The 26,953-nt window shown below is 47.7% G+C and overlaps 1 protein-coding gene across 1 annotated transcript in view; it reads right to left on the reverse strand.

Moving 5' to 3' along the window:
• Positions 1–26,953, reverse strand: part of LOC109565489 (two pore channel protein 2-like) — a 57,152-nt gene that overhangs the window by 17,833 nt on the left and 12,366 nt on the right. Inside the window, exons 4-10 of the mRNA XM_019969422.2 lie at positions 25,273–25,401; positions 18,664–18,780; positions 17,911–18,029; positions 17,605–17,706; positions 15,493–15,619; positions 8,980–9,181; positions 1,534–1,678 (exon numbers count right to left, since the gene is read on the reverse strand). Coding sequence (XP_019824981.2) covers positions 1,534–1,678; positions 8,980–9,181; positions 15,493–15,619; positions 17,605–17,706; positions 17,911–18,029; positions 18,664–18,780; positions 25,273–25,401 — 941 coding nt within the window. The remainder of the gene's footprint in view (positions 1–1,533; positions 1,679–8,979; positions 9,182–15,492; positions 15,620–17,604; positions 17,707–17,910; positions 18,030–18,663; positions 18,781–25,272; positions 25,402–26,953) is intronic.

Raw genomic sequence — 26,953 nt, forward strand, 5'->3', positions numbered from 1 at the left:
TTAACACAGCACATCCAAACTACTATCTGCCTAACACGTAATGATCATAAAAATTATGAGATATTTGGCATCCTTTTTTGGTATGAAGTCTTTGAAATCCGGCGTGTGTGTGTGTGTGTCTTTTTTTTAAATTGGAATATAGTCGCTTTACACACACACGAGACTTCCAGGGAGTCAACATGTCCTATTTTCTCACCAAGTCAGGGGTGAAAAGGGATGAAAAAAACGTGATATTTGGGCTCAGGATCAACTTTTCAATGACAGAGCGGGTTGCCCCAAGCAGGCATCTGCGTGCTGTGCTCCTGGGCGAATCCTGGACGTGGCCGCAGGAAGACAGAGTCCTAGCCCACTGTTCTGGGGAAGCTTCAGACTGCAGGGGCCAGCCCTGGAGGCCACATGTGGACACACAAACATCCACCAAGTGAAACACATCTGTAGCTCAATGTTGAGATGAATGGAAAGGACCTTTTACATAAATGGTTTTGGTTAATATAAAATATGGGCACTGAAAGGGATATTTATCAACATCATAGGCTGGGCTACTTTCAAGGACTTCTGAACCATTTACTTTTTAAAAAACTATTTATTTGCAACAGGTCTTAGCTGTGGCACGTGGGATCTCAGATCTTTGTTGCGGCATTCGGGATCTTTAGTCATGGCATGTGGGATCTAGTTCCCACCAGGGGCAGAACTTGGGTCCCTTGCACTGTGAGTGTGGAGTCTTAACCACTGGACCCCCAGAGACGTCCCATCATTCACTTTTATGAGACAATAAATTCAAAGACATCAAGAGGGGAAATCTCTGCTGACAGGAGTATTCCAGGCAATGTGTAGCAAAAATAAGGTCTCCAACCAGGATAAAGGACTCTTGCTGGAGTCCATCGTGTTGTTCAGTCACGTCTGACTCTTTGCGACCCCATGAACTGCAACACTCCAGGCTTCCCTGTGCTTCACCATCTCCCGGAGTTTACTCAACTCACGTCCACTGTATTGATGACACTATCCAACCATTGGTCTGCCCCCCATTCTCCTCCTGCCCTCAGTCTTTCCCAGCATCAGGGTCTTTTCCAATCAGTCACTTTTCACCAAGTCCATCTACTTGAGAATAAAAGATTCAATTGACATTCTTAACAGTCATTCCCGTGATGCTAACTCACGTCTTCCTACCACATTTTACAGAGTCAAAATACCCCACTTGCCATCAACTTCCTAATAACTCTGACAGGACTAGAACTTTCTGAAATCAGAGAGTGATTCGCTTCCCTGACTCAGAAAGCACAGCCAGTCTGTGGCTCTTGAGCATTAAAAAAAAAAAAAATCGAAGAAGGAAGCGTCATCTAAAAGCCTGGCCTCTGGCTAAGGTTAAACACAGCTTGTCCAAAACCCTTTCCATGCCTCCCTGAAAAAACAAAAACGCACAGAACAGGGAGTGACTTATAGCTTCAATGGTGAAATGTATTCAGTCCAGACAGCACTAACTGACTGCAGTACTTTGAAAGCAACTTGAGAGAAAACCGGCTCCATCTCACTTGCCTGTGTTGAACCATCTTCTGGACCAAGAGGCTTGTGGATGACTGGTATACCCGAGGCATCCAAGTTTCCAGTGGGTGTTTCTTGATGTTGATGGCGACTACCCGGATGTTGAGGAGGTCAGCCAAGCGTAGAAAGTTCACTTTGTCTGCAATGAAAAGACGACCCCCCAATACGGGGCCGCTGTGACACTAAGGTCCAAAGAGTGACACCAAGACCGCGCTCTTGGATCTGCATGTCACAGATGAAGATCTGAAGCCGCAAAGGCCAAGGCCAAGGCGCCAACGAGTGGCCCCGCCTCCCGCCTGTCCTCACGCAGACCCTGCGCCAGCCTAAAGCAGCCAAACCAAGCATGTGACTTTGCTGGTTCACAGATGCCACTGCCTCCCTCCCTGCCTCCCACCTCACTTTCCTCCTCAGTGAGGACAGTCGCTGCCTCCCGCGTCTGCCTGACCTGCGTTTCCAGCCTCAATCCCACGTCCCTGTCCGCCCCTCAAAACCTCCAAGGTAGGCATAACCCTTACCCTTCAACCTCCACCCTTTTCTCGGCCCACCCTCCTCTCTGCCCCTTCTCAGGGACTCAGTCAAACCCACAGCCTCCACAACACACTGGCGCGTCATCCCAGGCCACAGTACGGTGATCACTTTCTTTTTAAAAATAATTAGGTAATTAATGCTTGGCTGCGCTGGGCCTTCACTGCTGTGCGGGCTCTCTCTAGTTGCCCGAGCAGGGGCCACTCTCTAGCCGCAGTATGCGGGCTTCTCACTGCAGTGGCTTCTCCTGTTGCAGAGTATGGATTCCAGAGCACGGGCTCAGTAGCTGTGGCACACGGGCTTAGGTATCCCTTGGCATGGGTCTTGGAATCTTCCCAGACCAGGAATAGAACCTGTGTCCCCTGCATTGTCAGGTGGACTCTTAACCACTGGACCACCAGGGAAGTCCACAGTGATCACTCTCCTGACTAGCCTGGACCCACCCAGCTGCTGAGCCAATGCACTCAGGACCTGCTGAATGCCCAGGGCAAGCAGACTATTCTACATCACCTCATGCACCTCTCCCCGACCAGGCATGTGGGGTACTGACCAAGAGTCCACTGTTCACGTATGAACTTCCTGTTACATACAACTTCAAGAAACATCACATCGATGGATGAAATCAGATTGTACACAGAGTGTTGCTGCTTCTTTGAAAACCAAGTTGAAGGCTTTGTTACGCTTTAAAGAAAGTTGTAAATTGCAGGTACAGATTCAGGTATAGCTGAGATAGTTGTTAAAGAGTGGGGTGGATTTTTTTTTAATTTTTTAGAAGAATTATTTTAAAAAAATATTTATTTATTTGGCTGTGCTGGGTCTTAACTGCGGCCCTCGGGGTCTTTTATCTTCGTTGTGGCATGTGGGACCTTTACTTGTGGCATGCAAGCTCTCAGTCGCGACATACGGGATCTAGTTGCCTGACCAGGGATAGAACGCAGGCCCCCAGCCTTGGGAGCACACAGTCTTAGCCACTGGACCACCAGGGAAGTCCCGGGATAGAGTTTTTAAATTCTAGAATGCTTCGCGGTTAGAGGCCTAGACGACGGCCAGGTCTCCAAGGTTTCAGAAGTAAACAACCAGTCATGGTTCTACAGATGTCACCATAATAATTAATTTGAGAAAGATGACAGTGAACTGCTGTCAACAGACACCCAGGCAAAGAGAAAGCCCCAGCCATGTTCAAAGTGGGGCCTCATCCGAGCGAGGAGCCTGAATTAGACAAAACACTGAGTGATATTCAACAGTCATGTTGCTTATATTCTCTAGGAGTGCCACAGTAAAGAAGCTGCCTGCATGCGGAAGATCCAGGTTCGATCCCTGGGTTGGGAAGACCCCCTGGAGAAGGAAATAGCAACCCATTTCAGTGTTCTTGCCTGGAGAATCCCATGGACAGAGGAGCCTGGTGGGCGATAGTCCATGGGGTTGCAAAGAATCGGACATGACTAGGACATGACTAAGAGATTAACACTGCACACTCAATGATCCTAAGAACATCAAGTTGGATGAAAGCATTCTTAGATATCTTAGGATATCTAAGAATATCTTATTCGTAGATTCGATTCTGGGTCTTTAGAGTTAGAACCAAAACACATATATTTGTCTTAATAGCCAAAGCATGTAGTACCCACTCAGGGGGAAGGGCAGCCTGGGAAAATTAGATGATGTGATAACTTGAGTTCAGAGACTTGGGCTATGTGAACTCCACCATCAGAGGGCAGGGAGACACTGACATGACAGCCACAAATAGGGTTCAGGGGAACCTACTGTTAAGAATCCAGCCAAGGGACTTCCCTGGTGGTTCAGTGGCTAAGACTCTGAGGTCCCAGGGCCGGGGCCTGGGGTTCAGTCTCTGGTCAAGGAGTTCCAGCCCACGTGCTGCAACTAACAGTTCAAATGCCACAACTAAAGATTCCATGTACTGCAACTCAGACCTGACAAGTCAAATAAATAAATGAAATTCTGTGTGTATGTGTGTGTGTGTGTGTCTGCTGTGTGTGCGTACACAGAATCCACCCAAAACCTCAGTCGTCAAATAACCTCAACCAACAGGGAATCTATCAGTATCACTGGGCTCACATCTTTTCATCCAGAAGATTCTGTAGAACAAGAAAGGACAGGACTTCCCTGGTGGTCCACTGGCTAAGACTCCATGCTCCCGATGCAGGGCGCCAGGGTTAGATCCCAGGTCAGGGAACTAGATCCCATGTGCTGCAACTAAGGATTCCACATGCTGCAGACCCAGCTCATTTATTGCAGACCAAATAAATAAACATTAAAAAAAAAGAAGAACAAGAACAAGAAAGGACAAAGAGAATCCAAATTATGGTAATTTTGTGTCAAGAAATTTGTGCCCATCTGGTACTATATGTTGGAGATTAGGGATCAGCAAATTCTTTTCTGCAAAGAGTAAACATGTTAAGTTTTGTGGACCAATTGATCCCTGTTTCAACTTTTCAATTCTGCCACTTTAGCATGAAAGCAGCCGTAAACAAAACACAGATGAGTAAGCCTGGCTGTGTTCCAGTAAAATGTGTTTATAAAAACAGGCAGTGACCATATATAGCCTGTGGATTACAGTCTACCAACTCTTGTTGTAGACACATTATTCTCTGTACTCTCTGTTAACAATTCTATTCGGCTCTTTTCTTTCCACGTCTGTAAGTTTCATCTTTCTCAGTATAACACCAGATTTAAGTCTAACACTTTCGGCACTAACGGAATTCCAGCCTTTAACCTTGGAAACCACACATGCCCATAGTTATAGATCAAGGGAGAAAGCGAGCATGCCTCACAGAGCCAGTGGTCTCCCCGCTCGTACTGAGTGGAGACTACAGTGATGTGCGAAATTCTGTTTGTCTTTCTGTTATTAAAACTGTCTTTGAAAGTGTCGGTTACGGACTTCCCTGGTGGTCCAGTGGTTAAGACTTCACCTTTTAATGCAGGGAGTTGGGGTTCCATCCCTGGAGGGGGCCTAAGATCCCACATGCCTTGAGGCCAAACATCAAACAGAAGCAATACTGTAACAAGTTCTATGAAGACTTAGAAAAAGGGTCCACATCAAAAAAACCTTTAAAAAATTTAAAAAAAAAGGAAACGTTGGTTAACGAAAGGAGTCTTTGCACACCCTCAGAAATAACTACTATCTCCCTTAAAAGATAACCTACGATCCCTAGAAGTTAACAAATCTAATTGGCTGTCTTCCTTGAGGACATGTTTGCCCTGGTAACAGTATTTAAATTGACATCCCTGTTTTGTGAAAGGCAAAATACCGGGGAAGTCTGCTAAGCCATGAGTCTGTGGGCACCTTCCTGCCACTTCCATGGAGCACTCATAAAATCTGGGACTCGGATAGACTCCTTTTTTCAAACTAGATAGGTCCTGGTCTCATTTAATTTACAAACAGGATCATGACTCAGGTGGCAAAACTGAGCAGGGCTTCCTGGGCGTGATCCAAAAGGATACCTGCACCCCAGTGCTCATTGCAGCATTGTTTACAACAGCCAAGACATGGAAGCAACCTAAATGTACATGGACGAAAGAATGGATAAAGACGATGTGGTGCATGTATACAACGGAATATTACTTAGCCACTGCTGCTGCTGCTGCTGCTATGTTGCTTCAGTCGTGTCCGACTCTGTGCGACCCCACAGACAGCAGCCCACCAGGCTCCCCCGTCCCTGGGATTCTCCAGGCAAGAACACTGGAGTGGGTTGCCATTTCCTTCTCCCATGCATGAAAGTGAAAGTGAAGTCGCTCAGTCGTGTCTACTCTTAGCGACCCCATGGACTGCAGCCTACCAGGCTCCTCCGTCCATGGGATTTTCCAGGCGAGAGTACTGGAGTGGGGTGCCATTGCTTTAGCCATTAAGAAGAATGAAACAATGCTATCTGCAGCAACATGGGAGGACCTAGAGAGTGTCATACTGAGTGAAGTAAGTCAGAGAGCGAGAAATATTATATGGCACCCCTTACCCGGGGAATCTAAAAAGAAATGATACAAATCAACTTATAAAACAGAAAGAGACTCACAGACTTACGGAACAAACGTTGCTGCAGGGAAAGATGGGTGGGAAGGGATAGTTAGGGAGTTTGGGATAGACATGTACACATTGCTATAATTAAAATGCATAGTCAATAAGGACAGGAACTCTGCTTGATGTTATGTGGCAACCTGGACGGGAGGGGAGTTTGGAGGAGAATGGATACATGTTTATGGATGGCTGAGTCCCTTTGCTGTCCACTTGAGACTGTCACAACATGGTTAATCAGCTATACCCCAATACAAAATAAAAAGTTTAAAAACAAAAAATTGAGCAGGGCTCAGAGCTGAGGACCGAGGCCTGCTGACTCCAGCCATGAACCAACCAATGGCAGCCAAGGTCATGGGTATGTATGTCTCAAGGGCATCTGCTGACCTCCTTTGCCCCCTCTCACCTGCTCATAAGGCCGTGCAATATCCTTTGCTGAACGTCCCCAGGGCATCAGAAAGTCAGGGCACTGCCTGGGTGAGGTCTGGAGCTGTCGTCATGCTGCAGCTTTGCAGCCTCAGACCAGGTGGACTCACATCATGTGAGGGGGAAAGCCGCGGATGAAGCAGAACCGCAGCGGTGCTATGCTTTGAGTAAATGTTCAAGTTTGAGGTTTTGATAACCTAAGGCTATAAATCTGACACAAGCTTTCGAAGATTAGCAGTGCTAGGGCATGGGAGATGGTGAACCAGAGACAGAAGAAAGTTCTAGAGAAGGCAACAGTCTAAGGCCGGAACCAGCCAAACAGGAGTTATGGGCTGATCTGTGTCCCCTGAGATTTAACATGCTGAAGGCTTAGCTCCCAGCACCTCCGAGTGTGCCTGTATTTTGGAGATGGAGCCTCTGACGAGGCAATTAGGCAGAAAGGAGATCATTAGGGTGGGCCCTGATCTCATATGACTGGTGCCCTTAATAAGAAGAGGAGGGACTTCCCTGGCAGTCCAGTGGTTAAGAATCTATCTTGCAATGCAGAAGATGCAGGTTCGATCCCAGGTCGGGGAACTAAGATCCCACATGCAGCAGAGTGTGGACAAAAAAACTTAAAAAAAAAAAATATCCACCCAGGAAGGAAAATTTAATAATGAAAAATTGGGACTTGAATTTTACGTTTTTTTTTTAATTCCACCTTTCTAGTCATTCATCTTTGCTGTATTTTAGCCAAGTATACAGATCCACGGAGGGCTAGAAATTTAAAAGCTTCATGCACTTTCCAAAGAACTTGAAAAGTTTGGTGCTCAGGGGCTTCCCAGCCACTCTCCCCCCATCATTAGCAGAACCTTAAGTCTGGCATGAGGACCCACGGTGTATCACTGCCAATCCCTAACAGGGCCGCCAAAGCCGGTTCTTCAGGGTCTGAGAAGCCTGGCTTCTGAGCCATCGAGTTGGGTGGCTGAAGGCACATGCCCACGGCTCAGCGAAGATGCCTTCAAACCCTGCTGACCTTGCCTCCTGGAGGATGCTGGCACTCCCCGTTTAACAGCGTCTTGCCACACAGTTTCCTCTTTTCCCGGGACACTCTCATAAGTTCCAGAGGATCACTGTCACTGTTTCCTTCTTCTCACACAGGCCATGAGTCCTAATAAAGCCCTGGCTCTGCTGGACTGGTTTGAGACTCCTTGTCTCATGTGAATTTACATCCTCTCAGACTTACCTCTCCATTTGGATGCGTCTCCCTCTAGACTCTTATTGGAACTGGTGAAGTGAAGTTGGGGTGTATTGCAGTCATTGTATATCTTTCCCCATTGCTACCTCATCTTTATGGTCATTTTTAAAAGCATCTTTTAAAGTGTATTTATTTATGTGACCACACTGCACAACATGTGGGATGTTAGTTCCCCAACCAGGGATTAAACCCATGGCCCTTGCCTTGGAAGCGTGGAGTCATAGCCACTGGCCCACCACGGAAGTCCCTTCATGATCATTTTTGATGTCACCAACATTTCCTGTTAAGCGATCCTTAGAATTGGGGGCAGTTTAGAATAATGATAAAAGGCAGGGGCCTTGGAGTCTAGCCTGTACCACACTGCAGCTGTGTGGCCCTGGCAAATGACTTGACCTTCCTGAGTCTCAGTTCCCATACTGACAAAAGCGGATAACAAGACCCCCACCCCGCTTCCCCTGAGTTTGGGGAAGATCACACACAATAGTCACAACAGTGGCACACACAGCAAGCAGGCTACCAGTATTAAGCGTTACTGATAATCGCATCAACCACGTATACATGAATATATCGGTTACTTTCAACTTCTCGCTTGTAAATGCTAAATGCACTTCAGACAGCCATTTTCCATGTTTTAGATGTGCTCCCTAAAGCAGAATCCCAGACAGGGAATGACCATGTTACAAGGTAAAGGGCATCTGGAAGGCTCATCACATGCTGACAACACGCACCCTAGTCAGAACACAGCTGCTGCTGCTGCTGCCAGGTCGCTGCAGCCGTGTCCGACTCTGTGCGACCCCATAGACGGCAGCCCACCAGGCTCCCCTGTCCCTGGGATTCTCCAGGCAAGAACACTAGAGTGGGTTGCCATGTCCTTCTCCAATACAGGAAAGTGAAAAGTGAAAGTGAAGTCGCTTAGTCACAGCTCAGGACCCTAATTCCACTGTAACACTGCCAGCCAATACACATCTCTATTTGCAAACGTGAGAAAGTGAGGGACTTCTCTGGTGGCCCAGTGGTTAGGAGCTTGCCTTCCATTGCAGGGGTTGAGGGTTTGATCCCCGATCAGGGAACTAAGATCCCACAGGTGACTAAGCCCACACACCACAGCTAGAGAGAAACCCATGTGTCCCAACTAAGATGGGACTCAGTCAAATACATACATAGCTTTTTTAAAAAGAAAATGAAAAAAAATCCAATCCCCCCACTTCCCATTGAGGCTTCTTACCCACGTGCCCCTTCTGTCCCTCGTCGGAGATCCTCAACAGGAGCTCCAGGTGGGAACTGCTGACGTCTGGTGCCACCACCTTGACCAGCCGCCTCCACCGGGCCTCCTTCACCACAAACTCTGTGCCCACCTTGACTTTCAGGATGTTGAAAGCTTCCGTCATTTTGTGATGTTTCAGGTATGCCAGTGTGTGAATCTCATTCTTGAAAAAAAAAAAAAAGAAGTGTGTGCATTTTTTTTTAAGAGGAAGATTCAAGGAAGCCTCATTTCTCGGCTTTAAATATTTCAAGGTAATGGAAGAGTTGAGATGAATGCGTCCTGGGGACCACGTGTATCCTTTCTGGATGAGCAGGAGATGCTCGAGTGTAAAGGTCTCTCCATGCCTAACGAGGACTCCTAATACTTCCTGCTCCTGGGTTTACAACAATAGCAACCCAGGAACTCATGCCACAGGAGGAATCGCAGGGAGAAGTCATTGATAAGTCTGTTAATTCGCAAGGTACAAAATCCCTCCCCCGCTCCAGAGATGGCTAACTATCTAGAGTCTGAAGAAAACAGAACTCCACTTACCGCGTGCAAGTGAGTGAACCCAGGAAGGATAATCAGAACGCTGAGAGACAAAGTAGCAGGAAGCAGACAGGCCCACACTCCGCTGTGCCCAGGAGCAGGCAGATGCCAGAAAGGACGGAGATGAGGCACGCTGCTGAGAGAGAGGGAGCCGCTCGGAGGGAGAAGACAGACCTGCCATTAAGTCGATGAAGACAGAGAGAAGAGAGGGGGGAAAGCAGGGGAGTGAAACGAGGCTAGAAGTGGCCTGGAAGGAAGGGGTCCAGGGCTGCCATGAAGCCTGACTGTGCACAGAGAATTTTCCAGAAGAGGAGAACCCCTCTTCATGTTATAATGGGCCATGTGGATGCCCATCCCGACTGCTCCCTGTAAGCTGATAACATAGTTAGACCAGAAATTCTCTTTCTCAAATTGAGCAGAGTTGATTTACAATGTTGTCTTTGTTTCAGGTATACGGCAAAGCGATTTAATTATATATAGATAGATAGGGCAGATAGATAGATAAGACTTCCCCGGTGGCGCTAGTGGTAAAGAATCTGCCTGCTAATACAGGAGACAAGAGATGCAGGTTTGATCCCTGGGTTGGGAAGATCCCCTGAAGGAGGGCATGGGAAGCCACTCCAGTATTCTTGACTGGAGAATCCCCATGAACAGAGGAGCCTGGGGGGCTACAATGCATAGGGTCACACAGAGTTAATCTGAAGCAACTCAGCACACACAGTTGCATATATGTATATATATACACACACACACACATACATATATATATGTATGTATATATATATGGCTCAAATCATGAACTCCTTATTGCAAAATTCAGACTTAAATTGAACAAAGTAGGGAAAAACACTAGAGCATTCAGGTATGACCTACATCAAATCCCTTATGACTATACAGTAGAAGTGACAGATTCAAGGGATTAGATCTGACTGACAGAGTGCATGAAGAACTATGGATGGAGGTTCATGACACTGTACAGGAGGCAGTGATCAAGACCACCCCCAAGAAAAAGAAATGCAAAAAGGCAAAATGGTTGTCTGAGGAGGCCTTACAAACAACTATGAAAAGAAGAGAAGCAAAAGGCAAAGGACAAAAAGATATAAACATCTGAATGCAGAGTTCCAAAGAATAGCAAGAGGAGATAAGAAGCCTTCCTCAGTGATCAATGCAAAGAAATAAAGGAAAACAATAGAATGGGAAAGACTAGAGACCTCTTCAAGAAAATTAGAGATACCAAGGGAACATTTCAAGCAAAGATGGGCTCATAAAGGACAGAAATGGTATGGACCTAACAAAAGCAGAAGATATTAAGAAGAGGTGGCAAGAATACACAGAAGAACTATACAAGAGATCTTCATGACCCAGATAATCATGATGGTGTGATCACTCACCTAGAGCCAGACACCTTGGAATGTGAAGTCAAGTGGGCCTTAGGAAGCATCACTACGAACAAAGCTAGTGGAGGAGGTGATGGAATTCCAGTTGAGCTATTTCAAATCCTGAAAGATGATGCTGTGAAAGTGCTGCAGTCAATATGCCAGCAAATTTGGAAAACTCAGCAGTGGCCACAGGACTGGAAAAGGTCAGTTTTCATTCCAATCCAAAGAAAGGCAATGCCAAAGAACTCTCATAGAATTGCACTCATCTCACACACTAGCAAAATAATGCTGAAAATTCTCTAAGCCAGGCTTCAACAGGATGTGAACCGTGAACTTCCAGATGTTCAAGCTGGTTTTAGAAAAGGCAGAGGAACCAGAGATCAAATTGCCAACATCTGCTGGATCATCGAAAAAGCAAGAGAGTTCCAGGAAAACATCTACTTCTGCTTTATTGACTATGCCAAAGCCTTTGACTGTGTGGATCACGATAAACTGTGGAAAATTCTTCAAGAGATGGTAATACCAGACCACCTGATCTGCCTCCTGAGAAACCTATATGCAGATCAGGAAGAAACAGTTAGAACTGGACATGGAACAACAGACTGGTTCCAAGTAGGAAAAGGAGTATGTCAAGGCTATATATTGTCACCCTGCTTATTTAACTTATATGCAGAGTGCATCATGAGAAACTCTGGGCTGGATGAAGCACAAGCTGGAATCAAGATTGCAGGGAGAAATATCAATAACCTCAGATATGCAGATGACACCACCCTTATGGCAGAAAGCAAAGAAGAACTTAAGAGCCTCTTGATGAAAGTGAAAGAAAGAGTGAAAAAGTTGGCTTAAAGCTCAACATTCAAAAAACTAAGATCATGGTGTCTGGTCCCATCACTTCATGGCAAATAGATGGGGAAAAAAGGGAAACACTGACAGACTTTATTTTTGGGGCTCCAAAATCACTGCAGATGGTGACTGCAGCCATGAAATTAAAAGACGCTTACTCCTTAGAAGGAAAGTTATGACCAACCTAGACAGCATATTCAGAAGCAGAGACATTACTTTGTCAACAAAGGTCCATTTAGTCAAGGCTATGGTTTTTCTAGTGGTCATGTATGGACATGAGAGTTGGACTATAAAGAAAGCTGAGCGCTGAAGAATTGATGCTTTTGAACTGTGGTGTTGGAAAAGACTCTTGAGAGTCCCTTGGATTCCAAGGAGGTCCAACCAGCCCATCCTAAAAGAGATCAGTCCTGGGTGTTCATTGGAAGGATCGATGCTAAAGCTGAAACTCCAATACTTTGGCCACCTCATGTGAAGAGCTGACTCATTGGAAAAGACCCTGATGCTGGGAGGGATTGGGGGCAGGAGGAGAAGGGGATGACAGAGGATGAGATGGCTGGATGGCATCACCGACTCGATGGATATGAGTTTGAGGAAGCTCTGGGAGTTGGTGATGGACAGGGAGGCCTGGCGTGCTGCAGTCCATGGGGTCGCAAAGAGTCGGACACGACTGAGCAACTGAACTGAACTGAACTGAACAGATCCCTCCCTGCTTTTCCCCTTTAGTGATCACAAGTCTGTTTTCTATGTCTGAGTCTATTTCTTTTTTGTAAATGAGTTAATTGGTATAATATCTTAGATTCCACGTATCTGTGATATCATATGATGCTTGTCTTTCTCTTTCTGGCTTACTTCACTTAGTGTGATCATCTCTAGCTGCATCCGTGTTGCTGCGAATGGCATTATTTCACTCTCTTTTGTGGCTGTGAATGGCATGTTTCCTCCTCTGTATGCTCCACTGTAGACATGCACCGCTTTTGCTTTGTTCACTCATCTACTGGTGGACATTAGGTTGCTCCCATGACTTGGCTGTTGTGAATACTGCTGCAGTGCACATGGGAGTCCAGCTATCTCTCTGAATTAAGAGTTTTTTCTGAACATACACCCAGGAGGGGGATTGCTGGATCATAAGGTAACTCTATTTTTAGTTTTTTAAGGAACCTCCACACTGTTTTCCATAGTGGCTACACCAGTTTACATCCCCATCAGCATGCAGGAGGGCTCCCCTTTCTCCACACCCTCTCTAGTATTTATTATTTAAAGACCTTAAATTCTTAATGGGTGCAGCTATGTCTTCATCAGCTTTGGCTCCTTCATACTTTGTATGAAGCTAAGTCAGACAGAAAAGGACAAATATCGTATGATATTGCTTACATGTGGAATCTAAAAAAAAAAATAGTAAAAATGAACGTATTTACAAAACAGAAATAGAGTCACAGATATAGAAGACAATCTAATGGTTACCAGGGAGGAATGCCAGGGAGGGATGAATTGGAAGATTGGGATTAACATATACCCACTACTATATATAAAATAGATACTGAAATAGGCCTTCGGTATAGCACAGGGAACTCTACTCAATACTCTGTAATGGCCTATATGGAAAAGAATGTAAAAAGAGTGGATATATGTATGTGTACAACTCAATCACTTTGCTGTATACCTGAAACTAAGACAACATTGTAAATCAACTAAAAATTTAAAAATAAAACACTAAAATAAAGACTTTATTTTAATACTCAATAAAAATTTAAAAATAAGTAAATAAAAGCACTAAAATAAAGAATAAAAGACTTCAAGGAGCCATGAACAATCAGATGCATTAAGAGTGAGGGACAAGGGACCTCCCTGGTGGTCGGGTGGTTAAGACCCTGCACTTCCACTATAGGTTGAGTCCCTGGTCGGGAACCAGGATCTCACATGCCAAGTGGCCCGGTCAAAAAGAGAAAAAAAAAGAAAAAGACTGAGGAGAAAATCCGGGATCTGCCCTGAAGCTGGGACACACTGTCAGACCCACGCCAGACTGACAAAGAGCCACCTGGCCTAGCAGCATTCAGCAAGGCAAGTGAATCTTCAGATTCATCAAAGCGAAAGGAAAATGAGCGTGTTCAAACATTTAGCAAGTGCACAGGCAAGCCTCCCTGCTCCCACCCAGCCAGGTGCCGGACCCCCCGCTGGAGCCCCAGCTCAGGCGTGTTACCCTCAAGTGCTCCCTGGCCTCCCTGCTCCCACCCCGGCTGGGTGCCAGACCCCGCTGGAGCCCCCCGCTCAGGCGTGTTACCTTCAAGTGCTCCCTGGCCTCCCTGCTCCCACCCAGTCAGGTGCCGGATCCCCGCTGGGCCCCCAGCTCAGGCGTGTTACCTTCAAGTGCTCCCTGGCCTCCCTGCTCCCACCCCGGCCGGGTGCCGGACCCCCGCTGGAGCCCCAGCTCAGGCGTGTTACCTTCAAGTGCTCCCTGGCCTCCCTGCTCCCACCCCGGCCGGGTGCCAGACCCCGCTGGGCCCCCCGCTCAGGCGTGTTACCTTCAAGTGCTCCCTGGCCTCCCTGCTCCCACCCCGGCCGGGTGCCGGACCCCGCTGGGCCCCCCGCTCAGGCGTGTTACCTTCAAGTGCTCCCTGGCCTCCCTGCTCCCACCCCGGCTGGGTGCCAGACCCCGCTGGAGCCCCCCGCTCAGGCGTGTTACCTTCAAGTGCTCCCTGGCCTCCCTGCTCCCACCCAGTCAGGTGCCGGATCCCCGCTGGGCCCCCAGCTCAGGCGTGTTACCTTCAAGTGCTCCCTGGCCTCCCTGCTCCCACCCCGGCCGGGTGCCAGACCCCGCTGGGCCCCCCGCTCAGGCGTGTTACCTTCAAGTGCTCCCTGGCCTCCCTGCTCCCACCCCGGCCGGGTGCCGGACCCCCGCTGGAGCCCCAGCTCAGGCGTGTTACCTTCAAGTGCTCCCTGGCCTCCCTGCTCCCACCCCGGCCGGGTGCCAGACCCCGCTGGGCCCCCCGCTCAGGCGTGTTACCTTCAAGTGCTCCCTGGCCTCCCTGCTCCCACCCCGGCCGGGTGCCGGACCCCGCTGGGCCCCCAGCTCAGGCGTGTTACCTTCAAGTGCTCCCTGGCCTCCCTGCTCCCACCCCGGCCGGGTGCCAGACCCCGCTGGGCCCCCCGCTCAGGCGTGTTACCTTCAAGTGCTCCCTGGCCTCCCTGCTCCCACCCCGGCCGGGTGCCAGACCCCGCTGGGCCCCCCGCTCAGGCGTGTTACCTTCAAGTGCTCCCTGGCCTCCCTGCTCCCACCCCGGCCGGGTGCCAGACCCCGCTGGGCCCCCCGCTCAGGCGTGTTACCTTCAAGTGCTCCCTGGCCTCCCTGCTCCCACCCCGGCTGGGTGCCAGACCCCGCTGGAGCTCCCCGCTCAGGCGTGTTACCTTCAAGTGCTCCCTGGCCTCCCTGCTCCCACCCGGGCCGGGTGCCGGACCCCCGCTGGAGCCCCAGCTCAGGCGTGTTACCTTCAAGTGCTCCCTGGCCTCCCTGCTCCCACCCCGGCCGGGTGCCAGACCCCGCTGGGCCCCCTGCTCAGGCGTGTTACCTTCAAGCGCTTCCTGGCCTCCCTGCTCCCACCCCGGCCGGGTGCCGGACCCCCGCTGGGCCCCCAGCTCAGGCGTGTTACCTTCAAGCGCTCCCTGGCCTCCCTGCTCCCACCCCGGCTGGGTGCCAGACCCCGCTGGGCCCCCCGCTCAGGCGTGTTACCTTCAAGTGCTTCCTGTAGTTGTTGTAGATAACAGCCAGAAAGACAGACATGAAGATGTAGGTGTTGATGATGATGTAGGTTATAAAGTACAGAGAATACCACCAGTTGAGCTCGTAGGCAGGCATCCTAGAAGGAAATAACTACGTGTCACGGTTTTCCATGCCCTAGGTCCACAGTGCATAGAAGGCTGACCACAGGGGACATCCCACGTGGACAGTCCACGTGCGTGGGGCAAGGAAAACCTTTACTCCGTCTACGTCTCCCCCAGACAGTGCGACGGGGCCTCAAAGCCATCACCATGCTTCATGCTAAATGGCTCACTCCAGACCTGCCTTCTGAAGTCCTTCGTGCCTTAGAGAGGTGCCAACTTCCAGAGCAGGCAAGATCTGGGAGATGCCCCCATCCCACTCCCTCCCTTCCCAGTGAGAAAATCAAAAGCCCAGAAAGGAGATTCACTTGCCCAGAATCACAGGAAGAATCTGAACTGTGAGCTGGGTTTACACTCAAGGCTTTTCAGGGACACCAGAATGCCTTGCCAGGATGCAGGGAAGGCAGATAATTTTGTATCCACATTCGGACTATGAGAATGAAAGAAGTACCATTAACAATGGCACTGGGGCCTTCCCTGGGAGTACAATGGATAGGAATCCGCCTGGCAATGCAGGGGACATGGGTTCGATCCCTGGCCCAGGAAGATTCCATATGCTACAGAACAACTAATCCTGTGGAGGACAACAATTGAGGCCATGTCCTGCAACTATGGAAGCCGTGAGCCTAGAGCCAGTGCTCCGCAACAAGAGAAATCACCACGATGAGAAGAAGCCCAGGTCCCACAACGAAGAGCGGACCCCACTCGCCACAACTAGAGAAAGCCCCAGTGCAGCAACAGAGACCCAGTATAACCAAAAATAAATTAAAAATAATGTTAAAAAATAACGGTGCCGGGACAAAAGGCACCAATCAGGATGCATGCTCATACCCCCGTTCATGGAAACGGTTTTGTACAGCAGGGGACGCTGAGGGAGTCAGCAGAGGGAAAGAGCCAAGAAAAAACAGGGGGGCCAGGAGCTTCCCTCGCTCACTTTTTGCTAGAGACAGGCCTCGGAGCGAGCAGGAACCCGGGACAAGTTGACACGAGGGTCCTACACACAACTGGACAACAGGAAGCCCGCCCTTCCCCCACAGCGAGTTATGGGAGGAGACGGGGCAGACATTCGCAGTTAGAGCTCCAGCCACACTCTAGGACCCAAGAGTCATCTGTTCAGGGGGCACTGTTGAATAATCTTACCTCCACAAACAAGGCAAATCCATAATACACAGGATATTAGGGGGAAAAAAGAGCCTGATGTTTTTCTCCTAAATAATGTCCACGTGTGTGGAGAATTGGCACTGGGGGACAGGGGGAGGGGACAACTCCTAACCTTTACATTTCTTTCCTGTTTCATTTAGCCAGAAAACCACATCAATGCTTAGGAGAAAAGCTGTGCTTCCTTTACAAAAATGGCTTAGGTGTTTCAACTCAAGACTCAAAGAACCTTCCAGAACAGAATTGAGTTCAAATATCTAAGTTATGTCTCCAGATATGTCTCCTGTTGCTTTTGGTTTTTTTTAAAAGGTCATCTAAATTTAGTTTTAATTTAACCTATTTTTTTTCTTTTTGGCCATGTTGTTCAGCATGCAGGATCTCAGTTCCCCAACCAGGGATCAAACCAGTGCCTCCTGCAATGGAGGCTCAGAGTCTTAACCAGTGGACTGCCGGGGAAGTCCCTCATAAAATTTTTGAAGAGTGCAAAGTGTTGGCACTAGCCTACCCTCTCTATTTAAATCTAAGTTTACATAGGGACTTCCCGGGCAGTCCAGTGGTTAAGACTTTGAGCTTCTATTCCTGAGAGTAAGGGAGCCCTGGTGGGAGAACTAAGACTCTGCATGCCTCATGGTGTGGCAAAAAAAAAAAAAAACTGTATAAAAATTTTACAACAACAACAACAAAAATTTTACAACAAATATGAATAAACAGAAAATTGCTATTTTTTTCTCTTACAGTTGTTTTTAAGAAAGTGGATTCTGTTATAGAACAGATGTCAGTGGATGTGAACTGGTGACTCACGTACATGACGTCAGGGCTGTTTGCAGTGGTGACCAGCACGTAGAGCTCAAACGCTATGTCCAGGATGTTGGTGAAGTACGGTGACCCTTCCACAGTCCTAAGATCCCTAAAGAGGAATCAGCGACACAGAGTGAAAAAAACCCACAGACATAAATGAAGCTGTGGTTTCTGACACCCTTTTCCCCTTGTGGAGCCCTCCTGGAGTGTCTGAATGGGGAAGACAGCCACTGGTGACCAACTCTGCCACCGGCAGGCTGAACACACACATGGGAGAGTTCTCCGGCAGAAACCTCCAGAGCAGCCTGCTCACCTATCCCCGAAAAGCTTCAAGGCCATGAGGGAGAAAATCATCATACTGAAGAGGAACAAGAGGAACACGTAGAGGATGTCGGGCAGAGTGTTCCGGATGCTTCGGAAAGTCCTTCGGATCTGTGACAACAAAATTTCGTTTCATTTACACACAATCAGCTAATTCTCTGCTAAAACAAAACCCCCACTTCCTTAGCAGATGCAGACTGGGATCATTTACACACAATCAGCTAATTCTCTGCTAAAACAAAAACCCCGCTTCCTTAGGAGATGCAGACTGGGATACGTTGTTTTATTTGCTTCGTCCTATCTGACTCTTTTGCAACCCCATGGACAGTAGCCCGCCAGGCTCCTCTGTTCAAGGGATTTGCCAGGCAAGAATGTTGGAGTGGCTTGCCATTTCCTTTTCCAAGGGATCTACCCAAACCAGGGATCTAACCCATGTCTCCTGCATTGGCAGGAGGATTCTTTACCACTGAGCCACCAGGGAAGCCAAACTGGTGTGTGTGCAGAGAATGGGTAAACAACAAGGTCCTACTGTATAGCATAGGGAACTGTACTCAATACCCCACGATAACTGCGCTCACACCCTACCCATGATGGAAAAGAACATGAAAAAGAATGTACATACAAATGTATAACTGAGTCACTTTATTGTACAGCAACAATTAACACAACTCTGTAATTCAACTACACTTCAATAAAAAAAAATTTTTTTAAACACCCCCTTATGTATCCTAAATCATATCCTTACCTGACGACTTTCAGGGAAGTTGATGAGGAAGACTGGCCTCAAGGCCCTTGACCATCGAACTCCGCGGATGTTAACAGCTTCCAGGGACCCATAGATGACCAGATCAATCAAGGTCAGCTGTGACAGACATGGGGCGGAGATGTCAATACTGCTAGAGGACTGAGGAAGTGCCATACAGACGCATGTTCACTGACCCAGGAGGAAGGTCATGATATATCATGGGAAAAGAACCACATTCATAGCATAAAAACAGAACATTAACAGCGGCTGTCATCCGAGAGTTCACTATGTGCCATGGCCTCTATAAGCTTTCCATAGACTATTCCACGCCCCCTGCAGAGGGTACCACTCCTGGATGGAAATGTTTGACATACAGAGAGGGAGATCATGAGGCCCCAGTCACACAGCCAGCAAGAGGGGCAGGCCTGGGACTGGACCCAGGAGGCTTGGTAACAGAGCCTCGGCAGTTACCAGCACTACCTACCACCATGTGGTACTTTTCTTCAGTTCCACATACGAGGCAGGTTTCTAGCCTAGTTCCCAGGTGGCACCAGTGGTAAAGAACCTGCCTGCCGATGCAGGAGATGCAAGAGACGCAGGTTCGATCCCTGGGTTGGGAAGATCCCCTGGAGTAAGAAATGGCAACCCGCTCCAGTAACTTTGCCTGGAGAATCTGCAGTCTACTGGTCTACAGTCCATGGGGTCGCAAAGAACTGGACAAGGCGGAGCATGCACACATACAACAGGATAGAAATATGCAGATTACAGAAAATTCTTATCAATCCTTATTAAGGTCAGTCTGTGATCCTGAGGATGGACAAAGGAAGAAGGACCCAGAGCAGTTTAGAAAAATGTAAGTTAAAAAAGAATAATCTACCATCATCAGAAATGTTAGATCAGTCCCTTTGGAGGCAAGGCACTGAGGACTGAGAAAGCTCAATCACAGTGGGAGAGAAAATACAGTCTCAGAAAGAGGCTGGTGCTGGCCGCTGCACGGGGGCGCCACCTGGAGGGAGTCAGAGGGGTTATTCCAGGGCAGCAGGGGTGGCCGGACAGCTCACCAAGGGTCACGGTATCTGGGGAGGCTTCCTGGAGGAAGCACTCCCTGATGCAATCTTTTGCTGTTGTTGTTAATTAATTTTTAAATTTTTGGCTGCACAGGGTCTTCGTTGCCGTGCTCAGGCTTTCTCTAGTTGCAGCGAGCAAGGGCTACTCTCTAATCGTGGTGCAGGGGCTTCTCACTGCAGTGGCTTCTCTAGTTGCAGAGCACAGGCTCCTAGGCGTGCAGGCTTCAGTAGCTGCAGCACGTGGATTTAGTTGCCCCACCTTATGTGGAATCTTCCCGGACCAGTGATCGAACCTGGGTCCCCTGCATTGGCAGGCAGATTCTTAACCACTGGACCATCAGGGAAGTCCCCTTTGATGTAATCTTAAAGCAAATAAAAGCTTTAAAAGCACACAACTCTGAGCAGTCAAGAGCTGTGGCAGGCAGACACAGCAAAGGGACGCTCAGGAAGCAGGGATTCCTGGCAGTGGGGGCAGAGGGGAGCAGGAAGTGACAAGCCCTCAGACCGAAGGCAGGTGAATTTGAGGATCAGGCTACAAAGATAAGTCTTATTCCCAGAGCCTGGGGAGCCCAGGAAGTCTTTCAAATAAGGGGGATGGAGGTGAAGGAGTGAGACCCTTTTGCTTACAGATGCAGGACAGACCTGGACGGGGCACTCTGCACCCTCATCCAGTTCACTCCATACACCTCTGCGGAGTGCCTCTTCATGCAAGGCATCGTTCTAGCTCTAGAGAGAGAAAGCGCTCAGAGCTCTCTGGAGGAAACCTGGATGAGACAGGGGCTGAGGGTGTGCGGGGCGGGGCTCTGAGGAGGTGGCGTAGGAGGGATGGCCGTGCAGGTCTAGGACAGGAGGACCTCCGGTGGGAGGGACACAGAGCCTCCGACACCGACTTTGGCTTTTCTTGGTGGGATTCGGGATGCTCTAAAGAAGGGAGCATGGTGACTGGGTCGGACTTGGGCTTGAAAAGTGCCCACGTGTCCATCATAGTCAAGGCTCTGTGCTGGAAGTCTTAGGAGATGAGGATGGACTTCCGACCCTGTCCCAGGAGGGGGTCATGCAGCAAACACAGCCTTGAAAGACGTACATGCTTTCCAACTCTTTTCTTTTTTTTTTTTTTTAAGTTTTCCCAGCCATCTCATCCTCCACCTTCCTGTGTCAGGCAATACTGTGTTATGGACTGAACTGAAGATGTCGTCACAAGTCCCATCTCAGATCGAGGGTTCTTGTACAGTAAGACACTCATATATGAATATGTTCTGTCCCAAGAGCGCATTTGTAAGTCCAACAAAGTTAGCCTAGGTACCCAATTATACACAGTACTTTACTATATAGTACTTTGCTGCTGCTGCTAAGTCACTTCAGTCGTGTCCAACTCTGTGCAACCCCATAGACGGCAGCCCGCCAGGCTCCGCCGTCCCTGGGATTCTCCAGGCAAGAACAGTGGAGTGGGTTGCCATTTCCTTCTCCAATGCATGAAAGTGAAAAGTCAAAGTGAAGTCGTTCAGTCGTGTCTGACTCTTAGCAACCCCATGGACTACAGCCCACCAGGCTCCTCCATGAGTGGGATTTTCCAGGTAAGAGTACTGGAGTGGGGTGCCATTGCCTTCTCCGATATAGTACTTTATTTTACTGTAATGGGGCTTCTTTGGTGGCTCAGAGGTAAAGAATCTGCCTGCAATGCAGGAGATGCAGGTTCCATCCCTGGGTTGGGAAGATCCCCTGGAGAAGGAAATGGCACCCTACTCCAGTATTCTTGCCTGGAGAATTCCATGGACAGAGGAGCCTGGTGGGCTTATAGCCCATGGAGTCGAAAACGAGTCAGACACAACTTAGTGACTAAACAACAACAGCTTTACTGTTGTAAAGGTTTATAATACTTTTCACATAAAATACATTTTACATAAAACACAAAAAATTTAAAAAAAAAACCTTTTTAATCTTAGAGTACAGTACCTTGAAAAGTACAGCAGTTCCAGTTACATCCCTGCTGCCTTTACGGTTGCTCATGGACATCTTGGGATTGAACTAAAGATACGTACAAACGTACTCTCTACAGTCCCGTACAGAAAAGTACACAAAAGCACAGCGACTTGTAGAAGGTGCCCGCACATGACCACATACACCAGACACATGACCTCACTCACACGATCGTACGTGTGAACACAGGCTCATATCTTTGAAAGTCTGCAAGCTGCAGGTTCGTAGGTAGCGGACTCACTGTATTCATTTGTTAATAATAGGAAGTGAAGATATTTCTAAAAAAATGAGACCAGAGAGATAACTCTGTGTATTTCGGGAGTTCAGCACGTGTATGAAGGAAGTCAAAACAAATTGAGGAAGGGTGAGAAAAGATAGTGGACGCTCTAGGTTGAGGCCGGCTGGCTGCTGTGCTGAGATGCTAATTATAAAGTGCCCTCAGCTAATCACCGCCAGGGACCACTCTCATCACAGCAGCATTTCAGAATATGTCACCCTGCCTCACTTGGCATAACCCCTTAGCTAGGGTCCTTCCAGATTATGCTGTGAAGCTCTATCACTCTTTCTTCTTTTCCTTTAACAAAGATGTGTTCCAACTATACTGTAACCTGCTCTTTTGACCTAATAAACAAGAAGCAATCTCTCCTTGATCACAGACACATAAGTGCATATAAGGCCATTTTAACAGATGTGGATGTACCGTATTTTATTTATCTCCTATTGTCAGGAGAAGAAGAGAAGCGAAAGGCAAAGGAGAAAAGGAAAGATATATCCATCTGAATGAAGAGTTCCAAAGAATAGCAAGGAGAGATAAGAAAGTCTTCCTCAGTGAACAATGCAAAGAAATAAAGTAAAACAACAGAATGGGAAAGACTAGAGATCTCGTCAAGAAAATTAAGGATACCAAGGGAACATTTCATGCAAAGAAGGGCACAATAAAGGACAGAAACTGTATGGATGGACCTAATAGAAGCAGAAAATATTAAGAAGAGGTGGCAGAATACACAGATCTTAATGACCCAGATAACCACGACAGTGTGATCACTCACCTAGAGCCAGACTGAACTGCGAAGTCAAGAGGGCCTTAGGAAGCATTACTCTGAACAAAGCTACTGGAGGTGATGGAATTCCAGTTGAGCTATTTCAAATCCTGAAAGATGATGCTGTAAGAGTGCTGCACTCAATGTGCCAGCAAACTTGGAAAACTCAGCAGTGGCCACAGGACTGGAAAAGGTCAGTTTTCATTCCAATCCCAAAGAAAGGCAATGCCAAAGAATGCTCAAACTACTGCACAATTGCACTGATCTCACATGTGATCAAAGTAATGCTGAAAATTCTCCAACCCAGGCTCCAACAGAACATGAATCGGGAACTTCCAGATGTTCAAGCTGGATTTAGAAAAGGCAGAGGAACCAGAGATCAAATTGCCAACATCCGTTGGCTCATCAAAAAAGCAAGAGAGTTCCAGAAAAACACCTATTTCTGCTTCATACCAGACCACCTTACCTGCCTTCTGAGAAATCTGTATGCAGGTCAAGAAGCAACAGTTAGAACCAATGGACTGGTTCCAAATTGGGAAAGGAGTATGTCAAGGCTGTATATTGTCACCCTGGTTATTTAACTTATATGCAGAGTACCTCATGTGAAATGCCAGGCTGGATGAAGCACAAGTTGGAACCAAGACTGCAGAGAGAAATATCAATAACCTCAGATATGCAGATGATACCACCCTTATGGCAGAAAGTGAAGAGGAACTGAAAAGCCTCTTGATGAAAGTGAAAGAGGAGAGTGAAAAAGTTGGCTTAAAACTCAACATTCAAAAAACTAAGATCATGGCATCTGGTCCCATCACTTCATGGGAAAAAGATGGGGAAACAATGGAAACAGTGACAGACTTTATTTTCTTAGGCTCCAAAATCACTGCAGATGGTGACTGCAGCCATGAAATTAAAAGACACTTGCTCCTGGGTTTGTCATAAACCTAGACAGCATATTAAAAAGCAGAAACATTACTTTACCAACAAAGGTCCATCAAGTCAAAGCTATGGTCTTTCCAGTAGTCATGTATGGATGTGAGAGTTGGACCATAAACAAAGATGAGTGCCGAAGAATTGATGCCTTTGAACCGTGGTGTTGGAGAAGATTCTTGAGAGTCCCTTGGACTGCAAGGAGATCAAATGACTTAATCTTAAAGGAAATCAACCCTGAATATTCAATGAAAGGACTGATGCTGAAGCTCCCATACTTTGGCCACCTGATGCAAAGAACTGACTCCTTAGAAAAGACCCTGATGCTGGGAAAGATTGAAGGCAGGAAGAAAAGAAGCCAACAGAGGATGAGATGGTTGGACGGCATCATTGACTCGATGGACATGAGTTTGAGCAAGCTCAGGGAGTTGGTGATGGACAGGGAGGCCTGGCGTGCTGCAGTCCGTGGGGTCAAAAAGAATCAGACACACCTGAGTGAATTGAACTGAACCGACTGTCAGGAAATCCAGTTGTTTCCAATTTTTCAATACTAAGAACAGCTCAGCCATGACTAATCTTGTGGATGAATCTTTGAACACATCCTTCTTCCCTAAAGATCAAGTCCCAGGAATGGAAATATGGGAGCAAGCACTTGCACACAAAAGGCTTTTCCAAAGGAATAGCTAACCAGCCTTCCAGAAAAAACAACTGATTCTTCCCTCGAGTAAAGGATGACAAGATTGAAGGGATGAAAGGACTGAAATGTTTTCAATCTTGCTCTGATTGTTTTACAGGCAAATGCACGGTCTTTTATTGTTGCTTTCATGTATAGTTCTTTTATGGGGGGTGGTATAAAGAGTGGCTTTATCTCTTTTCCAGGAAAAGGGGGAACACAGTAGGCTAGCCCCTCAAGAACCATGCCCTCCCACATGTATTTCTTAATTAGTCAAGTTAAACATTTTTTCTTATCTGCTAGTATTTACTTCCTCTTTCAGGAGATGCCATCACCAGTTTTCAGCACATATTTTTCATAGAAAAGTTGAGCATTTTTATTTAAAAAAAAATCAAAACATCTATTTGGTCTTTATGCTATACTGAACTATGAAAAAGCTAAGAAATAGTCAAATAATACATTAATCTTTCAATCGCAATGACTGAGCAGCATTCATACAGATATACTATATATAGGTATATATAATACAGGTACTATGTTCCTGAACTTAAGTATGAATATACAGCAGGGAACAAAACGATCATGTTCATATGTGTAAATGCAATTCAGGGAAAAAGGAATGGAAGGATATATGCCGGACTTGGAACAGGCACTCTGTTCTGAGGCTGCCCTGCAGCACATTTTTTAAAACTGTGGTTTCTGTTTCTTTTTCCTTTAATTTGGAAGTGCCCTTGAAACATTAAAGCTCTCACATCATCACATTTTGCCCAATTTGCGCTTCCCTTGTGGTTTTCTTGCAGTTGTGCTGCTGGTGCTTGCTCTCCCAGCATCCGTCATTTTCCTGAACCCACTCAAACCTACCCAGTCTTTTCATACCTTCTGCCTTTGACCACAGCCTCTGGAAGGCACTGTAACAAGCACTCACCACTATGGTTACCATGACGCAGATGTTTTTTGTATCCTTCCAGAAGACCTTCTGAGGAGTGACCTTGGCAAAGTGAACCAGTCTCCCAAAGAAGGCAGTCAGACAGAGCACTTCTGCTATCGAGGTAACCTGTGGCAAAAAAACAGAGCTATGGCTTAATTCTCTCTTACTCCCTGACACCACCCTGTGAGCTGAGCAATGTCCCTCAGTTTTACTTGGGCTTCCCTGGTGGCTCAGATGGTAAAGAATCTGCCTGCAATGCAGAAGATGCAGGTTCAATCCCTGGGTCAGGAAGGCCCCCTGGCGGAGGCAAGGGCAACCCACTGCAGTACTCCTGCCTGAAGAACTCCACAGACAAGGAGCCTGGAGGGTACAGTTCATGGGTCACAAAGAGATGGACACAACTGAGCAACTAACACTTGGCTTAATATTACTGAAAGTTACAGCAAAACTTTTAGCTGGTTGGAATGTTTTCTCTTAAAACGAAACCTGCCTCTCAACCACAAATCCCATGACCCAACTGACAGGGTTTCCTGGAAGGGGCGGGGAGGGGCGTAAATCAGCATGCAGAGGACCCCCAGAAGGCATTCCTCAGAAAAGTGGGGCTCAGGGATTGGCAGAAATGGGATTCTGCTATGCTCTCAAATTCCCCGTGTTCATACTCAGAATAGACATGTAGAAGTTCAGTGTCTCTAATAATAATGCTCCAGAGATGTGTTTTGAAATGCCAGATCATTCCTTAGATCGCTGCCCTCCCAGCCTGCTGCCCGGATTTGGCTGGATGCTACCAGACCTACCTCAATGTCCTGACCATCTCCTCCTTGAGCTACAGGTATCAATTCCAAACTCCCACAGGCAGCTAGCTTTGCAGTCTGTGAGTGCAACTCATATTAATACTTTGCCTGTGGTTGCCAAGAGACAGTAAATCCTCCCTAACAGGAGTACTTCTCTCCATCAGTGGGGAGAGAAGAGCTCAGTGAGGGTGGAGGGAATGAACTTCTCAAGGGAAGGAGGAAGGGGGCTGGCTCTGGGCCCTGAAAGCAGCAGGTGGCACAATTTCTCCACCCCTGACCCCAGCCCTCATGAGCCCTGGGCTCAGATAGGGGCTGCAGCCCCTTCAAACTTTCTAGCTCTCAGCCTGTTCATCCTTGAGGGGCTATAGAGACTGTCACGACTAGGCTTACAAAAGGGCCTGGGGCATTCCAGGACACCCTGGCTCAAGATGAGATTTTCTTGGTAATGCTGCTGTTGTTCAGTCACTAAGTCGTGACCCCACAGACTGCAGCATGCCAGGCTTCCCTGTCCTCCACTATCTCCAGAGTTTGCTCTAACTCCTGTCCATCGAATCAGTGATGCCATCCAGCCATCTCATCCTCTGTCGTCCCCTCCTCCCCACCCATCCCCCATAATTTGACTTTAGAGACGTGAAGTGCAAACACTGGCTGAACAGATAGCCAAGCCCAAGCTGTGTGTGAGCAATAATAAACAGCAGGGTGGGGACACAGAAGAGAGCCAAGGGGCTGAGAAGAGATCCTTGGGAGTGCACCTCGTCCAGTGCCGGGCGGTGGGGGCCGGGGACCAGCTCTGTTCAGGTCTGTGAACGCACAGCTCTGCTTCTTCAGGTTTGGTGTTTATTTTGACAGACACTGGGCTAAAAGTTTTCTGCCCAGAGACGTCATTA

Source organism: Bos indicus, chromosome 11, assembly GCF_029378745.1.
Source record: "Bos indicus isolate NIAB-ARS_2022 breed Sahiwal x Tharparkar chromosome 11, NIAB-ARS_B.indTharparkar_mat_pri_1.0, whole genome shotgun sequence".
NCBI classification, from domain to species: Eukaryota; Metazoa; Chordata; class Mammalia; order Artiodactyla; family Bovidae; genus Bos; species Bos indicus.